We start from the raw sequence: 19,397 nt of genomic DNA, 5'->3' as shown, positions 1-19,397 counted from the left end.
AGTCGTACTTGGTATCGCTGAGGCTCACTGATATTATGGAGAACGGAGTGCCAGCATAAAAACTATTTGATGATACTGAAATGTGTGTTGTTTAATCCCACTACAACAAAGAATGCAAGTAATAATCATTTGACTAGTTTAACACAAAGCTTTTCAAATGTAATGTATTACTGCTTTCCAATATGTTTTTCAGCACATCCAACACTGTCACTGTGAATCAGTGGAATCAAGCTCTCGTCTGTTCTGTGTTCTTCTGCATAAGGCAGCTACCCCAACTTAAGTAGTTGCATTTGAACTGAGTCAACAAAAAATGGTATCTGGCATTTCACTATGGATTATACCGATTTGATTCTTGAACAATTTCCTTTATAGAAATACTTTTGATCAAGTACCTGTAAGTCTTTGCACAGTAATTGAAGGCTTTCACAGGGCTGCACAGTTAAATGAAGTTAAACAATTTAATTTGTAACACTGACAAATGTAATTTTCTAGTCACAAGAGGCAGCATTTTTTTTAAACTAGAAGGTGACCTGTTAAATGTTTTCTGGGGCTGTGAAGAATCCCTGGTTTGCACATCGGAGAAAATCTAACTGAAACATAGTAAAACATACCTACCCACTCGGCTTCTCCTCAAAAGGCCCTAACTATTCCACAAATCTAGCTGAGATCAACACAACCTTACCTTCAAATGATTTGTTTAAAACATGTGTTGATAAATGAGATATTCATGAGTAAACCCTCATGAATATCAAATTCTAAGCAGTAACATTTCATCTTTCAAGTGCCGAAAATAAAGTTACACTGAAAAAGCTCTGTCCACAAGTTGAGTTCGCATCACAATATTCACTGAAAGAATCGTAAGATAATCATTGGTCGATATCGTGCAGCTTTACCTCACAGGTCATTATTGTCTGGTGCGTCTACAGCGGCATGTTTTGGTCCGAGTGGAGCTATCGCCGAGCCCCAGACACAACACCGCCTGAGTGTGAAGGTTAGACTGATGAGCTTACAACACAGATCCCACCGCTCAAGCCAATCCTATTAACAGCTGCGCTGCATTAGATGGGGCGGCACTCCAGTATACTGTATCTCCACCACACAAACTCCTGCATCATGGCCCATTAATTATTCTACAGCGCTTATCATGGGCTTCCACTTATTCGGTTCCATCTGTGTTCAGAGCAGTTCAGAGATATATTGATACGGCTTTTTGAAGGATGATATTTTTGTTCTGAAGCTGCCGATAGCCAATATTTTAATTGGCTGTTTGACTTTTTTCATGCCCAAGAAATTCCAAATAATGAAGTATTCAGTGTTTCCCCCCAGAATTTTATTCGTGGTAAGGTGGAAACAGCATTTATACTATCAAAAGACACGAAAACTGTTTATTAAAACCCAGACTAGTGAATTATTTTTGGTTGTTAGCAGCTCCTTAAAAGAAAAGAAAATTTCATTGCATGTTTTACAGACTGTTTTGATGTAGCTCATCATATCAGAGATGGACTATATGACTGACCTATGTCCAATATTTAATAAAAGACCAATATCAGCCTGATGTATTGGCAAACCAAAATATAGGTCTAACCATAATACTATTGTCACCATTTTAATTAACTTTTTCACCCACCTGAATACATGTTCCCAAAAGTTTAGTTTCAGCCACACATAAAGACCTGTTATGTCCTGTTAAGGACATATCTATTTATTGTGTGTTTTATTTAAATATCTAGTTTTTGACAAAATATGGCTGACTTGGTACCTGGCTATGAAACCTCTTCTCCCCAGCAAGGCTTTGTGAGAAACTTGGGATAACTGGTAGTAAACAAGGCACAAACACAGAGACACATATTTGGTGTAAACCGTAATATATTTCCGGTGAATTCTGCAAATTTCCTTAAACAAAAACGAATCTAGGGACTGGTTATGGAAATTAGAGTAAACTAGGACCGCCCAGTTAGAGTTTCGCAAACAGCCTCCTAAACCAGGCGCTCTGGGGTTTTGCAGAATCACTGGCCCAACATTTAAGTTGCATGCCAGAGAAAATATTATGTGTATTTAGACGCCGATAATATAAGCAAATTCCACCACAGCACATTTTTAAACATTAAACCTATGCCGCCGTGTATATCATCTCAGAAATTGCAATTAGTTTTGTTTTTTTTTGTTTTCTGTCAATATCACAGAGTAAGCTAGAATCACTGTGATACAACACACCTGATAGGTTTGTCAGTAGAGTGACGCTTAGCTTTAGTGTGTTTGTGACTGGAAGTTCACCAGTTTGAATCTCTGGGCCGGCAGGGAAATCTGGGCTGGGAAAGTCAACGAGCAGCACACTCACCTCCCTCGACAGCTGCTGTCAAGCTGCCCTCGAACCAGGCACTTTAAAGGATAATTTCGGCAATTTTGGACCTATATATACAGTAATTTGTCTCTTCCATACCTGTAGTACTTAGCAGAGAATATTGACTTCAGAGTCAGCTGAAACAGTGAGGTCTCCAAAAAAGCCACTTGTAGGCTCTACAGGAGAGTTGAGAGTAAACGGAAAAGATGCGAAGTACAAAAATTTTAATTAGCTCTTATTTCATGACACAATTCCACCATTACGTACACTTTCACTAATCAGGAAATCACAGAACTACAGAACTTTTTCTCTGCCGCAGCACAGACTGCTGTGAGGTGGAAGTGTGTTACCGCCGGAGTGTTCTGGTTTTGCAGACGGTCGGGTCAGATTGTAAAAAGTAGAGTTTGGTAGAAGACAAAGTGGTTCGGTGCTGCTGCTGCTTTCCAGGCCGTGGGTAGAAATACGGTCGGTCGCCATATCGTTTTCACAGACTGGCTTTTCTTGGAGATATTTTGCAACGGAGCTCGCCGTTTCAAACGACAGCTGACTCTGGAGCCAATATTCCCTGTGGGTCCAAGTACTACAGGCATGGAAGAGACAAATTATATATCATACTATAAAGCAAGGAATCTCTGTCTGTCTGTGTGTCCTTCGCATATCTCGAGAACCGTTTGTCCGATCTACTTCACACTTGGCGGGTGTGTTGCTGGGGACCCAAGGACGTGCAGTGTCGAATTTGGTGCAATTTGGACACGCGACAATATTAATAAACTTTGAATAAACAAGCGAACAGCGCTCTGTGCAGCAGCAGGGCGAACGGGCACTGCACTAGTAGGTACAAAATCACAGAACTTGTCCTTTAACCCTGACTGCCCCAGTGGAGCTGCTCAGTCAGTGGCCAACCATTATAAAACCGTGGCTGAACCGCAGCTCCCAGATGTGCATGTGAGGAACTGTATGAGCTGTTCATAGCACAACGCGGTGCTATAATCCAAGCAGGCACAACCGAATACAATACAGAGCCAGAGCGTCTCCTCACCTGGACCGTCTGGACCGGGGGTGACTGTATGACGGAGGACTGCGGGGTCTGGATCACACCGTGGACCTGCACCGTCTGACCGTCAGACAGCTGCAGCATCGTCACCCCGGACCCGCCGGAGCCCACCGACACCTGCAGGCACAACCAAACAGATTCACGCCTCGCACAAGGACTGACAGCACAAGAAGAAAACATATTACGGTGTTTGTAAAAGAAGAGAAGGTAACTGTGGCTGACAAAATAACATTTTCACAGATTGGATCTACACTGAACGCACTACAGAATGATTTAAAACTGACTGATATGATTTCCTTTGGTGAATTCTCTTCTATTCTTCTTGAAAGTAGCTATATTGGACAATGTTTCTGCGATTATGTAAATTATGTACTTGATTGATTCTATTAATCTTGATTATGTATTTATTAGTGCTATGTGACTATGCTTACCCAAGTGTTTTGTCTTTTTATGTTCTTGTAAGCAACTTTTCTGTACAGTTTGTCCTCCATGCTGCCCTCAATAAAGGATAAATAAATAAATAAAGAGATACTGACTGAGCTTCAGCTAAAGATCTTTTTCCAAAATGGATTAGAGAATGTAGAATATGTAGTATGGAATAATACATATGCAGGATATTGCATATGTAGATGAATAGTAGGTAGTGAATGTGTTAAAACAATGATACATGGGTAACTATTTTGGAGTAGGTTTTTGTCATACTATTGGCAAAATGCAAAATGCCCACTCAAAATCAGTCTTGTTCAGGTTTCTCTGAAGTATTCACGTTGCATTAATTGCCGCAGCTCTATTTTGGGAAGCTAATTTATTTCTTGTGACGTTTCCGGAGGACAAATCTACTTTTACTCTCTTTCGGCATCACCTGCAAATGTCGTTTCCCCTATCAATCCAGAGAAACAAGTTCATATTGACGCCTAAATTACAGCGAGGGCGGTAGGGTGTGTCTTTGTGGTTAGACAGACCGTCCTGTCTAACGTGTGTCCGTGAACACCCTCGAGTACGACACTGAAGCTGGATAAGAGGCTCTGTGTAAATAAAGCAAGGTGTATTCATACCTGAGGAAGGGCTGCGGGAGGCGGACTGGCCTCACCGCTGGTCTCCTCTCCATCGCTCACCGAGTCGTTCAAACTGCCGTCTGGTGGAGACGACACCGAGGTCTCCATGGTCAGTCAGCTGGACAGACAGACAGACAGACAGACAGACAGACAGACAGACAGACAGACAGACAGACAGACAGACAGAAAGACAGAAAGACAGACAGACAGACAGACAGACACACAGACAGACAGACAGACAGACAGACAGACACACAGACAGACAGAGAGACAGACAGACAGAAAGACAGACAGACAGACAGACAGACAGAAAGACACACAGACAGACAGACAGACAGACAGACAGACAGACAGACACACAGACAGACACACAGACAGACAGAAAGACACACAGACAGACAGACAGACAGACAGAGAGACAGACAGAGAGACAGACAGACAGACAGACAGACAGACAGACAGACAGACACACAGAGAGGCAAACAGATTATTATTACTGCTGAGGCTGAGAAAGGCCTTATTTGCATACATTGTTTTCCAATTCCATTATCTCAAGATCACAAATTAATGATTGCATTAGAAATCTTGGTTTTGCCAAGATTAGGGTTAAACCCGATATTGGCCTTTTATTAAATATCAGACATCAGCCAATCAGTGTCATCTACCTCTGATATGATGGAGGTTCCTCCCTGACCACAGCTACATTATAAGTCTGTAAAAACTGCAATAAAAAGTTGTTTCTTTATTTTCCTTTATAGAGACTAAAGTGTTCCTGACTGAATTGTATTAGTATGGGTTTTAAGTGAGTTTTAGTGTCACTTGATGGTATAAATGCTGTTTCCAACCTGACAAGAATCAAATTCTGGGGGAAAACACTGAATACTTGAATATGTTTTGAGATTTCCTGGGCATGAAAATTGTCAAAAACATTGGTTATCAGCAGCTTCAATACAAAAATATCAGCATTGGCCTTTGAAGGTCCATATCGGTCAAACCCTGCTCAAGATCATGACAAATTTTCTTTTTATCTCAAGCTAATGAAAAAAATAAAAAATTCTTGAGAGGTCTAAGGTAATTCTCCAATTTTGACTTCAGAAGGGCTCGAGGTGTCGCAGTCTGCAGCCCACTTTACTGGATAGAAACCAAAGTAGTGAAAGACAATATCAGAGAAAGGAAAGACCGCGACTGATCTACTCATCAGGTTTTACTTTATTCACAGACTGACACAGGCAGAAATTGCCTTGTGCCTCTCTATCATAGATAAGATTCAAATTTTACTTGAACTGAAGGCTGCTATTTTGTTATGTCGAGGTAACGGAATAATTAAGTTGTGATCTCAAGAAAATTAAGTTTGATATCTCATCATAACACAATTATTTGTGATCAAAACTATGTATTTTGGGATCAAAAAACATACGACATGGCCGTTATCAACTTCTATAGCTAAAAATAAAAAATAATAACGTTTATTTGTGTGGCACTTTTCAAAATTGAGTTGAAACACTGCTTTCCAATTAAGAAAACAATAATAAATAAAAGCCAAATGGACAAACAAAGTGAGATATGAATCAAAAACAGGGCTGAAAAGAAATAAAGCAGGAAAATGATGCAGCTACATTTGCCAGCCAAAGCTCCTGAGGCAGGCTGTTCCAAAGTAATGAACACATTTGAGATAAGCAGTAGGAACCATTACATCACACTCAATATCCTGTAGACTCCATGTTTTGATTTATCTGGCAATTTGCGTGTGAGTCATAGAAAACGGTCTGAAGATCAGTGTTGACAGTGAGTGTTTGTTCAGCTCCTGACGTCTTTCAGTGTCATTATGAGGGCTCCCAGTGGGAGCAGCTGGCATGATGGGACTCTGTCAGCTACCACCCAAGGTACGTTTTCACACTTCCTGACAGAGACTGTTAGGAATTTAGATGTCGCTTGTCATACACGTTTACCGGATTCTTGTTAGCAAATAAAGGGGAAAAAAATAACAGGGGGAAAAGGCTGTAAGAGTCTGGTTAGGATCAGGTAAAGAATAGAAAGCATTATCTGCTTTTAAATAAGGAATTGTAACAGCTTCCTTCTGTGGCATACTTTTATCATGTCCCCCCCCCCCCCCCCACCTCCTCGTTTTTCTCTTCTTTTGCTTTTGATAAGTAAACTTGGTATGTGTATATATATTTACGTATGTACTGTATAGGTGTGTGCATACATGTGCAGGTATATACTGTATGTGGAAACATTTGCTCATATTTTGGTGCAATTTTTGTTTCTTGTTTTAACCTGGCTATGTGCTGAAATGTTTGCTTTTTTATTTTATAATGTTTTCTAACTTATTATAAGACTATTATTCTTTTCTTTTTCACCATGATGTGTATATTTTAAACTAAACACTATTGTGATGCTCACATATTTCAGATGAATTGTCAGCTGCCATGTGAGTACTTAATAAACCTAAACCAAATATATGTGCCTACAGATATTGGCTCAGTGCAGAGAAAAATGTTTTTTGAATTAAGGTTCTTGTTCCTGAGTAACTGTGTAAACCATTTCTTCTTTAGTTTTGTTTTTAGAGTAACACAAAGTACACATTTAGAAGGTATATCTATGAAGGAATCTGGAGTAAATTAAAATGTAATCGTTGAAGTCTTTTCTGCATATGTGCCAAATAGGCTTTTATTTTGATACAGCTACAGCTTCCGCCTAACTTCCTGTCTTGCCCTGCCTTACACCGGCTGACTTGACGCAGCTGTACACTCAAATAGAAAGTAACCGGGGCCAAGTGAGAGAGAGAGAGAGAGAGCGCCTATTCAGGTTGATTTCACTCCATGTTAATCGGCTAATTCAAAAGCCTCGTCACAGTACAAAGTTTTAATGTCAAGTTTCAAACCGCAGACTTCTTCGCACAGTTTCCTTACACTCTGTGTGAGGTGGCGCTGACCGAATGTGACAGCTTTGCAGTGACTTACCGGAGTTTTACGTAGTCTGACTCGTCACTAATTACAGTAGGGGTGGACGGCCTGTGCCTTCGCTCACGTAGTTCCCACGTCAGCGCTGATGATGCTGTGCTGAAAATGTCGACCGACTAGTCAGTTTAACGCCAGAGAGTGTTCGGGCGGAGCGAGAGGTCCCACTCCTGCGCACTTCCGCGTTCGCTTAAATCCCGTTAGGCTAGACTAGTTTTTTTCATCATCAAGTGAGATTTTTTTTCTCTGACTATGTACTATTATACTATGACTTAGTATCTCATAATTATGAGATGCTAAGCCATGAGATACTATCTTATAATTATGAGATAGTAGGCTAAGTCATAATTATGAGATAGTAGGCTAAGTCATAATTATGAGATAGTAGCTTATAAATATGACATATTACACTCACAGGCCACTTTATTAGGTACACCTGCTCATTAACACAAATAGCCTGCTCCTCCAAACAGTGAATCATGTGGCTGCAACTCAATATATAAAGCATGCAGACATGGTGAAGTGGTTTAGGTTTTTGTTTGACCAAACATTAGAATGGGCAAGATGCGTGATCTAAGCAACTTTGATTGATTGGTATGATTGTTGGTGCTAGTTCAGCATCTCAGAAGCAGCCGACCTACTGATTACCATGCACTACAGTCTCTAGAGTTTACAGAGAATGGTGTGATAAACGAAAAGCATCCAGTGAGCGGCAGTCCTGTGGCCGAAAACAGCTTGTTAATGCCAGAGGTCAGAGGAGAATGGACAGACTGGTTCAAGCTAGCAGAAAGGCCACAAGTGCTCCGATAACAGTCTTTACAACAGTGGAGTGCAGAAAGGCTCCAAGCCCTCGATATCACCTCTTCACTAGACGTTTCTGTTGAATCTCTGCACTAATTAGCTAGCTTACTCGTCTTGTTTTTTCTCAAAACAAGTATCTTAAGATAGCACTACTCCATGTTCAAGGTAGTGTGACTTGTGTGAAGAAAATTACTGAAACACGATGAATTGTATTGAAGCATGTGAAAATATCTATCCCAGCCGGCAGTTTTGGTGCACTTGTTTTACACAAACTCAGATTTTAAGACTCAATATAAAATTAGCCTAAATTACTTTGAAAAAGGAGATTTATTTTAGCTGTGCATGAGTTTCCATAGCAACCCCAGGGAATATAGCACTGACTTTAGTGTTCATGATGATAAGGGTGCAGATCATTGTGTGTCTCTTTCACATACATGATACACACAAACTCTCTCTCTCTCTCTCTCACACACACACACACAAACATACACACACACACACACACACAGCAGTGAATGGGAAAACCTTGAAACTGCTGTTTATGAAGAGAAAACCTTCCCGAACACTGCAGCATCGCTCTTATCTTTTCAGCACTGTGAACATGAAGGTCTGCTTTGATTCACATTAGAAATTAGAAATAGGTTTGATGAAATATTTTGTGTTTATGTCCCAACTGAACACATCATGACATTACAATGTGAGTTTTATAAGGAGAGTTGCTCTGTTCCATCAGGGTTGGGGTCATTTAACTTCAGATTCAATCAGTTCTGAAAATTGAAAATGGCTATGAAAAGGTTTCTATCCATTCTGTGCAGTAGATTAGTCATTAGTAGGTGAATTGCTGTTTAAAGTGCATTGGACCCAACTGTAACTCCACTGCATGAACACTCTGAACCAAAATAGAGAAGCTGCAGCGTGGGAGTCGTTTTTTAATATTTCATGCTGCAGCCTGTTGACGCTGTTGCAGTTCCTAGTCACAACAGAGGTTGATAGAGGTCATAGATTACTTAATGCTCCTTTAAAAAAACTGTTAACAGGTAATTCTTCAGTTTTGTGTTGGGTATTCAAAACAAATAAAACCTCATAAACCCCTATTCCTTTATGTAAAACGCACTTTTATGTGAAATATATGAGTGAAATTCCAACATTAAAACAGTTTAAAAGCAATAAAATCACATTGCACACAGAGAATAACAAGTCTAGGCCTGTCATTGTCTCTACTAAGCAAAAACAGAAAAAACGGTCACTTGTTTTCGCATAAATTTACCCATATAAAAGTCTCTGCATGTTAACAATACTTTAGGGTTGTGTGTAATCTGGTCCTATTGTAAACCACAGATGTTTTTAACAGAAGATATGAGCGTAGACTCTGATCCTGCTCGCTTCAAGATGACGTTTGTGGTGCCAAGAAATGGAGGCAGAGTGAGAGCTCTTTGCTTTCCCCCCAATCTCTGAGTCAGTTTAACACCAGAGGACTACAGAGGGGCGGAGCCTTACAGATTACACATACAGGGAGTACAGCTGAACTGTGCGCGCTCGAGTAACAAGAGTCAAGACACCACACGTTGTGTTTAAAAGAATCCCTACCCAAAAAACATTGTTTTATCCCCTATGGTATTATTGTAATATACATATAATATTCATATAGGGACTTAAAGTGTGCCTGTGGTACTCAATAGTAAGTTTATAGTGACCTTACTGTACTCTATGGTCATTGTTTTAACTCCTATGGTATCACTATAATATTCCTATAGGAGCTTATCGTTTTGCTGTAATATTTGTATAGTATCTTTCTAAAATGTATTATAGGATCGGTGTGTTTTTGTAATGGATTGCAGCGTGATTCTCCCCCTGAAAGACGCCATGAGATAATTTAATTCAAACCAATAAGAAATTAATCAAATCTGCAATAGAAATAATCATTTTCATAACGGTCTCAGTCAAAAAAACAGACTAATGTGATCTGACGTTGCCATCTAGCGGCTGAACAGAAAGCAACAACGTGCCACAGGGCCAACCTGTCGTAACATTTAGGCCTGTGTTACATTTTAAATTAGACGTTTTGCTGATGCTTTTATCCACAGCAACTAATAGTAAGTGCAACAGTGGAATAAGCTTAAAGTTCTGCATCAGTGGCATTACAAGCAGCCAGTAAAGAGTGTAAACACCAGAGGAAACACCAATTTCCCAAGAATATTTAAACATCATCAACATCAGAAAAGTGCTAGTTCTATCCCAGTGGAGGATTATTCACATCCATGAATACTAAAACCACATGGGTCACAACAACAACAACAACAACAACATTTTCTTCCAAGAATGTGTCTACATAGGTAACAAACACATTTCTCAAGCCTGAATTCCTGGCTTTTACCACTGTGAAGGCTTTTTAAAAAACATCTGTACCTCGAACCTTTGAGGAAATACAAGCTGTTTTCCCACCACAGTATGGGGAAAAATAAGATTTTTTTTTTTTTAAAGTTTATACATTTGAAGTAAAAAGCCTCTGCTGCACGCCACGATGCCGGTTGACAAAGTGACCACAGTCTAAAACAGTCTGCCAAATGAACAGAACAGAGTTGGCAAGGAAAGGTTCGCCTCATCTGGGCTTTAACCAGGAAATGGATCCTTCTCCTCCAGCTGGACTCAATTAAAAATTAGCAAGGTTAAAGCCTCCAAAAGCATGAATTAATCAAGCCAGGATCGGATGAACAAAATGAAGCAGCCTATAAAGAATGCAACATTTTTGACTCTGGCCTGTATGCGTTCCTAAAGTCATGCTCTCCTGGTCTTGTTGCAGTGAAGGAGTCTGTGTGTGTGTGTGTGTGTGTGTGTGTGTAGGTGTGTATCTGTTCTGTACCTGCCTTCTGAAACGGGACTCTCGTTGACCTGAGCCTCCATCTGTCTGCCTGCGTGCCAGGAGGGGTCGTACTGTTTGAACACTGACCATGCTGACATCAAAGAGCAGCACTCTGCATGGGGGATTCCCTTCCTTAATCCCCAACAGAGTGATAATGATGTGACAATAACACACCTGATGCAGTAATACCCAGAGCTGAATGAGGTGTGGTTATAGAGAGTATGGTTTTTAATGTATAGAGTGAGAGAAAATGTGGTCGCACGAGGTGGTGTGGGAGTTGTGTGTGTGTGTGTGTGTGTGTGTGTATGTGTGGGTATGACTTAAGTCACTTTCAGGGACACACACCAGACTTAAGACCAGTTGACTGGAGATGGCTTGTGCAATTGGGGACAAAAGCCGTGTCCCAATTGGTAAAAAGTTGATTTTGGGGTCAGTGGTTAAGGTTAAGGTTAGGTTAAGGTTAGGTTTAGGCAAGTAGTGGTTATGGTTAGGGTTAGGGTAAGTATCCAGGAAATGAATGTAAGTCTATGTAAATACCCCAAAAGTGACTTAAGTAAGACTGTGTGTGTGTGTGTGTGTGTGTGTGTGTGTGTGTGTGTGTGTGTGTGTGTGTGTGTGTGTGTATGTGTGTGTGTTTTAAAATGTCCTCAGAGTAAAAGTGACTGAGTTACTTTTTAGAGAAGAGAACGTTGTCGGCTGTGATCTTTAACGTGATTCTAAAGGAAGAGAGGACAGAGTTCAAACTACAATAGATTCTTTTCATCAGAAAAATGAGAAATTACATAATAAAGTGCACAAATTAAGCAAAGACAGATTACTCTTCTCACTGTGAATGGATCCACAATTGGCCAATTTACAATTGTCCAATTTCTGTTGCTTATAGAGAGCCGCTAAAATCTGTCCTCTGTAGTGGATGGGATTTTAAATGTAGTGAAGAACAATGCTTTAGCAAAACTTACTTCAGTAAAAGTAAAATTACTGACTTTACAAAATGCTCAGAAAAGCTGCTCAATTACAGTAACTGGAGTAAATGTAATTAGTTCCCCCCCCCCCCCCCCCCCCCCCCCCCCCCATGCCTTCCTTGGATAAATTGGTAAATAGGTAAATATATATTAAGAATTCTATTCAGATCCTCTATATAAAATGCCAGATATCTATTTTGGAGTCATTCACTACATTTAAAAAATACTTATATTTCATTCATTGTGGTAGATTCTCATAATGTACATATTTTTCATTCATTTTTCTTTGCCTCAGTAAGCTCCACTGCCAATCTTGCTGCTATATTGCACAGCCTCTTATAATCCATACCTTTTCATACTTTCATCCAGACATTCTAGTGTTTGTATGTTTATATAACCCTTGTTTTGTTTATATTCTGTCTTTCTTTTGTTATTCTGCTGCTGCAGTGGGCCAGTCTCCCCACATGGATCACGTTCAAGTGATCAAGTTTCACCTTATATGATTTTTTTTTTGCTATATAGCATTTTATACAAGTAAGTAGGTGTATACCCTTTCCAAACGGTGGAGCCAAATTACTTATTGTGGCTTGTATCCCCTCCACCACTCTGCTTCCCCCCTTGCTCCCTGCTCCCTCCTCCTCCTCCACCCCCTCCTCCTCCTCCTCATCTTCTTTCTCCTCCTCCTCCTCCTCCTCCCTCCCCCCTCCTCCTCCTTCTTCCTCCTATTCCTCCTCCTCCTTCCTCCTCCCACATCCTCCTTGTCCATCTTCCTCCTCCTCCTCCTCCTTCTTCCTCCTATTCCTCCTCCTCCTTCCTCCTCCCACATCCTCCTTGTCCATCTTCCTCCTTCTCCTCCTCCTCCTCCTCCTCCTTCTTCCTCCTATTCCTCCTCCTCCTTCCTCCTCCCACATCCTCCTTGTCCATCTTCCTCCTCCTCCTCCTCCTTCTTCCTCCTATTCCTCCTCCTCCATCCTCCTTGTCCATCTTCCTCCTCCTCCTCCTCCTCCTCCTCCTCCTCCTCCTCCTCCACCTCGGCCTGTCCTGCGGCCGGTGGATGGAGGCTCCAGATGGTGGAGCAGCAGCAGCAGAAGGGGGGCCCCGGGGGGCACAGGGGCCTGACAGCAGGGGGGCAGTGTGACCCTGGCCAGACAGCTCTTTAGCACAAAATTAGCCTGGGATGAATGCGTAACACAATTACATGCTGTTAATGCCATCAAAGAGGCATTTGTCCGTCCGTTGTGGCCTTCACAGCTTAGCTGACCTAATTTTAAAAATTTAGCAGCCCCTTCAATATGTGGCAGATAGGAGATTTAGCTCTACACGCATTTCTCAGAGGCAGGAATAATCCCATTGGTTGAATTAAACCTCAGTGAGCGGAGCCAAACAATCCGTTTTTCTGATTAAGTAACATCAGACTGAAGCTCAGTGGAAAAGACAAGAGGTAAGAGAGGAGGAAGCTAATATTATGAAGCCTAGCGCTAAATACAATCTAACCATATTAAGTTGTCTGGGTAGTTAGCCTAGCTGACCTTCCAAGTTCAAACTATTACCATTTACTGTAGGCTAGATTTTGACCATGGTTAAAATAGAGCTTCTTCTTTGCCATTCAAGTTTGTCAGTTAGCTAACTTTCCTCTTTGGCTCCGCCCACTGAGGTTTAACTCAACCAATCAGATTATTTGTGCCTCCAGAGCAGCTCTGCCTCTGAGAAATGTAAAACTAAAACTCCAACCTGCCAATAGCTGAATTACTCATTTCTACATTTACACATGAAATGTTCCATTCTAAAAAAAAACTAAAATCTACTTTTATAGAATGATTACTTATATGAAAGTGAAAGAATATTATGTGTTGCTATTGATGTTATGGGTCAGCTTGAGACTTTTCAAATTTCAGGTAGCATTTTTTTCCAAAATGGATACACAGTGTTTTTGAGTGAAATACTCATTTTTTAACACTACTTTATATTCTCTTAAGCTTTACTGTTTATCTTTACGATGCTGTATCTTATTATATTGCTAACAACACCTCTTCAACATCTGTGTCCTCATATTGTTGTAATGTTAATATGGCTGTGATACATTTTTGCTTCTTAAACTAAAGAGGAGGCTGCAGATAATGAGCCCTGGTGCAGAGTATGAGGGGATGTACAGTGTGTGGTGTCAGTGTGTTGTTAGGACTGTGTCAGCTGACATGGGGAGGGGGTTTGGGGTTGGAGGCTGCGTCCCCCAGGGGTCCTGGCTCACATATCTGTTTGCTGTGTCAGAGATGCCAGGTTCCCCCCCCAGTCGTCCCTCTGGCATTCACACACAAATAACTGCAGTCCTGAAGCCTTTGAACGCCCACACAAACTGAAGCTCCCCTGCCATTTTTAAAAATGTCCCTCCTAATCTGTTTTGATTTTATTAACACTGGGATAAATTAATTGAATTATCTGCTGTAGCCTATATGAGGGGATCCCATCCAAGCTGCTATACATCCACTTTGGAAAAATGTTGCTGCCTGATATTTATTAAGTCAATACTTCAAAAACACATTTCATCCTCAAAAACATAACTCATTTTGTCAATAAAGCCCTTAAGTTGACTCATAACTTCAATAGCAACCCACAACGTGCTTCACTTTCATGCCAGCCATTATTTTAGTAGAGAATGTGTCTTTATTTCCAAATGGTGGACATCCCACTTTAGAATTAAACTCTTCATACAGATACATACTCAGAGGATAATAGCCTCTAAATATTTTATAGGCCTACTCTTATTTCTTTTTGGATCCTCAGTAGAAAATAAATAACCGTAATATGAAATGGACATTATTAGATACACACTGCACAATTACATTTTCATTTGTGGCTGATTCTTTGAGGGAAGGTTGTGCTAAAAGAAGCTTGAAAAATGAAAGGATGTAATTCCCCTTCACGCACCACAAGAGGTCGCTACTGGTTCAAATATGATGCCTTGTCAGACAGAACTGTCATGTGTTTGACAGGTTGACATTCATATTTACATGTTAGGCATTTAGCTCATACTCTTATGATCCAGAATGACTTTGGGCCCTCCAGCTTTCCACAGCTAACCTACTGTCTCTTTAACACAGGTTGGGGCTTACAGGAGCAGAAGTTGAACCTGTGGATCGGCCTACAAAAAGCAGTCCCTCTTCAGTTTTGTTAGTTTCATGCACCATATACCAACTCACACACACCACGGTCAATGCATGCGACACCCTTTACCCACACTGATATACTCATGTACACATCCCGTCATTTTCACGGCTTCTGCTCTTCTTTTGTTCGATCAAAACTATGGTCGACTGTATTTTTCAGTGTGATTTTTGGATTCTTGCTATGCCTTTAATGAAGTGTCGTTCAGTAGGAGCATAATTAGCTGCACCCAGATTACCGACATTACAAACAACCAGCAGCGAGGAGTGCAAGGGTGAAAGGCACAGTGCCCAGACAGTTTGGCGTCATAAATATTCCTGAGGTTAATTAGGCCTACACACGCTCTGTGATAATAAATATGAAGAATAATACTGGAAGTAAAATTAAGCGAGTGCTTATTCTTTTTTAGATGATGTTTTTAGCATTTCTGTTGGATTATAGAGCAAACATTGAAGAGACACAGGAATCATGGGGGAGATAAGGGAGGAGAGGGGGACAGTAGAATTTGCTTTAATTTGTGCTATGAATCATTTTGTATGCGTAGCTGTCACTTCAAATGGCGGATGTCTCGTTTTTGGGCAAAACTCAATCAATCATGTCTCCAAGGAGCTTTAATTATCATACTAAAGTCTTAAAAGAAGCTTTTATTTTTATTGGAGGCATATGTAAAGCACAGCAAAAGTATTTCATACAAGATATACGCCTATAATGATTTAGCCTGTTTGCTAAAGTCACAAACAAACAAAACTTAGCTTTTTCTGCCTGGCTCTTATTTCTTTACATGATCCCTCTTGAGAAAAAGGAATATTTGCTTCATCTATTGACTGGGCAAAGTGACTTTGACCCTTGACCTTCTTACTTATTGGATCTAGAAATTGAAAGTTATTCTACTGTTGCACTCATCGTAAGTGGCTCTATACGATAACATCATCTAAATGTCTAAATGTGTAAAATATAAAATGTGATGTAATGTTACGACACCTACAATAGGGCCTATTCACTGAAAATATCCTATTTATTGTCTTTCCTCATGACGATTTGATTGCACATTTCCTTCCTGTTGTTTTTTGTGACAGCCACGATGATCAAGTGCTCATATTCTTCAAAGCTCGGGCTGTTTTATGCGTAGTGACAGCTGGTGAGGTTGTGGTCGGTGGTCTGCGAGCGCTCCAGCTGTGTTAATAGTTCAAATGGCCTGCAAGCTGCATGGTGGCAGAATATGGTGAGGCGATCCCATTCAGATCCCATGTAAACCACACACACACTTTCCACATGCTCGGAATTCAGCGGCCCTCATCTCTCCTCTTGTTCCCATCCGCTAAACGCTGTGCGGCAGCCATTCCCGGGCTTATGGGCGCAATAACCCACGCTGTTCAGTCAGGAGGCAGAGGCGTATAAAAGAGAAAGTAAGGCTGTCTCACTCCACGCTGCAAAAAGTGCCCATCTTGTAATTTCATTTTAGGTTATAAAAAAATCGTACTTTTGCCCCAAAAAAAGTGAAAAATCTTGAATTGGGTGGGATTAATCTTACATGTGTCATTATTGTATCAGTGATTCTCAACCTTTTTCATATTAAGGACCCATAATTTAGTCTATATTAGAGCAACGGACCCCCATTTGATGAGATTTTGTCTCTAGGACCCAAATCTGAGAATATTTTTATTGTCAGATATGATTTTGTCCAGAATTCCACTTCTATCTGTATTATAGGTAGAGAGATAACAGAGAAACTATGATCAAAACAGTCATTCTTCTACATTCTCTAACTGTGTTAACTTCTTGTAAGTGAAATAATGCTGAAGTTTAACAATTCATCAACTTGCTGTGGACTCCCTGGAACCCCCTCAAGGACCCCCTAGTGGTCCCCGGACCCCACGTTGAGAACCGCTGTTCTACATTATAAGCAAGTGAAAACCTAATGAGAAAACATTGTTTCTGCACAGGTGCCGTCACTTTCTGTAATGAATGGAAGATAAATCAATAGAGACAGTGTGTTTCTTCCTTTTTCAACTTGTTTCTCCTTCACCGTCCTGCAGCACCGCTCGAGGTTTTCACAAGTGTGTGTTAGTGCCTCTCATCTAATACAACTACAATCTATACAATCTACTTTACTTGGATACTACTTAGTTATTTTCGGTCATTACTGTGCAATTATTGGCCTGTAATTTAAAGGGTTACGGAAAAATCATAACCTGAAGTATCGCAATCACTATTTGTGAAAAATTCAGGAACCAGTCTATAAAGATGTTCGCATTTTGCCAACTAAGGATTTAAATCTGCTATATGCAACTGTTTTTTACATTACAATAACAATAAACAAATAGGATATATAATACATGATCGGTCTGTTGCCTGTCTGTGAGCCTGTGTGTTCATGCCTAAATGCCCCCGTTTGTCTGAAATTGGCTTTTCAAGGATGTTTGGGACATTTTGAGGCGTTTACCATTTCCTGTGGGTGTGGCCAGCAGTGAGCTGTGTTGTGGCTATCAAGCTGAGGCCGGTGGCCACAAAGCAGGGAAACCATAGCAACAACAACAATGGCAGAAAGTTGTAAGAAATGAGAGAACAGGTAAGATGTATCACTCCACTTGTTTCAAGCAATTTCCTGAAACGGGAGCAGAAATGTGCTGAAACAAGTAAAAGCATACATAGCATACATTTTTCTTATTGTGAGAAGAATAAAATTTAAAGATGTGAATATGCGGCGGACATTTTTTGCAGCAGACGTGCTCGGAGGTGTACTGGTCCATGTGGTCCATGTGCTGGGGCAGCTGTTCCCAAAAGCTCCCCAGATGGATTCGGACTGCTTTTCATTTGGGGTTTTGGTTCAGTGGGCGACCTGGGCGGGACGGAGGACCGAAATAGTAAAGGAGCAGGTGCAGGAGAAGACCTGAGGCTTTTAACAAGTGATGATGTGTAATAAAACAGAGTCGTAAAAAAAAAAAGTTGGATTTGTGAGTGGACATCTTTGATCAGCATAAAATAAATAAATACCATGTTGGCCTATAAAGGAAGCACATGCACACATGAATGGCATGTAGGCAGACACACACACACACACACACACACACACACACACATAATGACACATATATAAACACACGATGCTAAACTTGCAGCCTCTGCAGTGGAGCACACACACAGACACAGTGAAACACACACTGACAAGAAAACACACACCCACACATTTGTATTACTATACTTGTGAAGACCTTCACTGACATTTATTTCCTAATTCAAAAGCGATATCCTCAACAACATCTCCTCTTCCTCTCATTTACTTCTCCTATATGGTCATAGATGTGTTTCATTTAAAATCAGTGTGAGATTTTGATCATTTTCTCATAACTTCTTAAATTCTGCTCCTGAGAAACAAGCATTTGAGGGATTGTCTCGCTCTGGCACATCATGCTTCACACTTTTATTTCTCTTTCATTTTGTTTCTCACGTCTTAATGTTCACTCATTCTCTTCTAAGTCTCTAATGGGTCAGTAAGGAGAAACATGTCAGAAATCTATCAGCAGTCTGTGAGTGTCGTCCTCTACAAATGAGATATCACGCTTTTCTTATTTGTCTCCAGCTCTTCTTACAATGAAAGCAGACGTACTCATGTGCATCTCTTTATTGCTCCTAAGGGGGGGGTATAGGAGGAAGAATTCAGATATCATTGATCCTAAATTAATACAATATTGAGACTGTATTTCTCCAGAAACAAAGAAAAGAGGATGTTAAGCAACAGATCTTTCCTACGGGAAGTCCTAACCCTAAACTAGCCTGTTAAAGAAGTGAGGAATGGCAAAATGACCTCACTTTCGAAGATTTTCCTCACCTTTCTATCCTTGTGAGGACATCAACACACACACACACACACACACACACACACACACACACACACACACACACACACACACATACACAGGCTACACACAAGTAGGGCGATGCCACAGCTGCCCTGAAGCTATAGGCAAGCAGACTCTGCTATGGCACTTATCTCTGTTATTTTCAATCAATGTATTGATTTTCCGGTCATTTGATCATTTAGTGCAGACCGGGTCCTCGTGCATGCGTGCAGCGTGGCTTCCTGCGCGCCAAACACTTCCCATCCTGACCACAGCGGGGAGACCGACTGCAACTGTGGCCTTCCCTGCTGCCGTGCTGCGTTCAAGTGCTGCTCGTAAACTCAACCTTCCTACTTTAGAATCCTT

General features: G+C 40.8%; 1 protein-coding gene across 2 annotated transcripts in view; it reads right to left on the bottom strand.

Moving 5' to 3' along the window:
* Window positions 1-19,397, bottom strand: part of crema (cAMP responsive element modulator a) — a 492,677-nt gene that overhangs the window by 22,222 nt on the left and 451,058 nt on the right. Inside the window, exons 1-3 of one of the 2 annotated variants that reach the window (XM_078287566.1) lie at window positions 7,414-7,500; window positions 4,451-4,568; window positions 3,381-3,512 (exon numbers count right to left, since the gene is read on the bottom strand). The exons of the other annotated variant lie outside the window; for it this stretch is intronic. Coding sequence (XP_078143692.1) covers window positions 3,381-3,512; window positions 4,451-4,558 — 240 coding nt within the window. The 5' untranslated portion in view covers window positions 4,559-4,568; window positions 7,414-7,500. Of the gene's footprint in view, window positions 1-3,380; window positions 3,513-4,450; window positions 4,569-7,413; window positions 7,501-19,397 lie in introns of those variants that run through there. 2 annotated transcript variants of the gene reach the window in all.

This window comes from Centroberyx gerrardi, chromosome 13 (genome assembly GCF_048128805.1).
Source record: "Centroberyx gerrardi isolate f3 chromosome 13, fCenGer3.hap1.cur.20231027, whole genome shotgun sequence".
Classification (NCBI taxonomy): domain Eukaryota; kingdom Metazoa; phylum Chordata; class Actinopteri; order Beryciformes; family Berycidae; genus Centroberyx; species Centroberyx gerrardi.
Note: the sequence above shows the minus strand (reverse complement) of the source record. Positions and strands in the feature narration are given on the sequence as shown.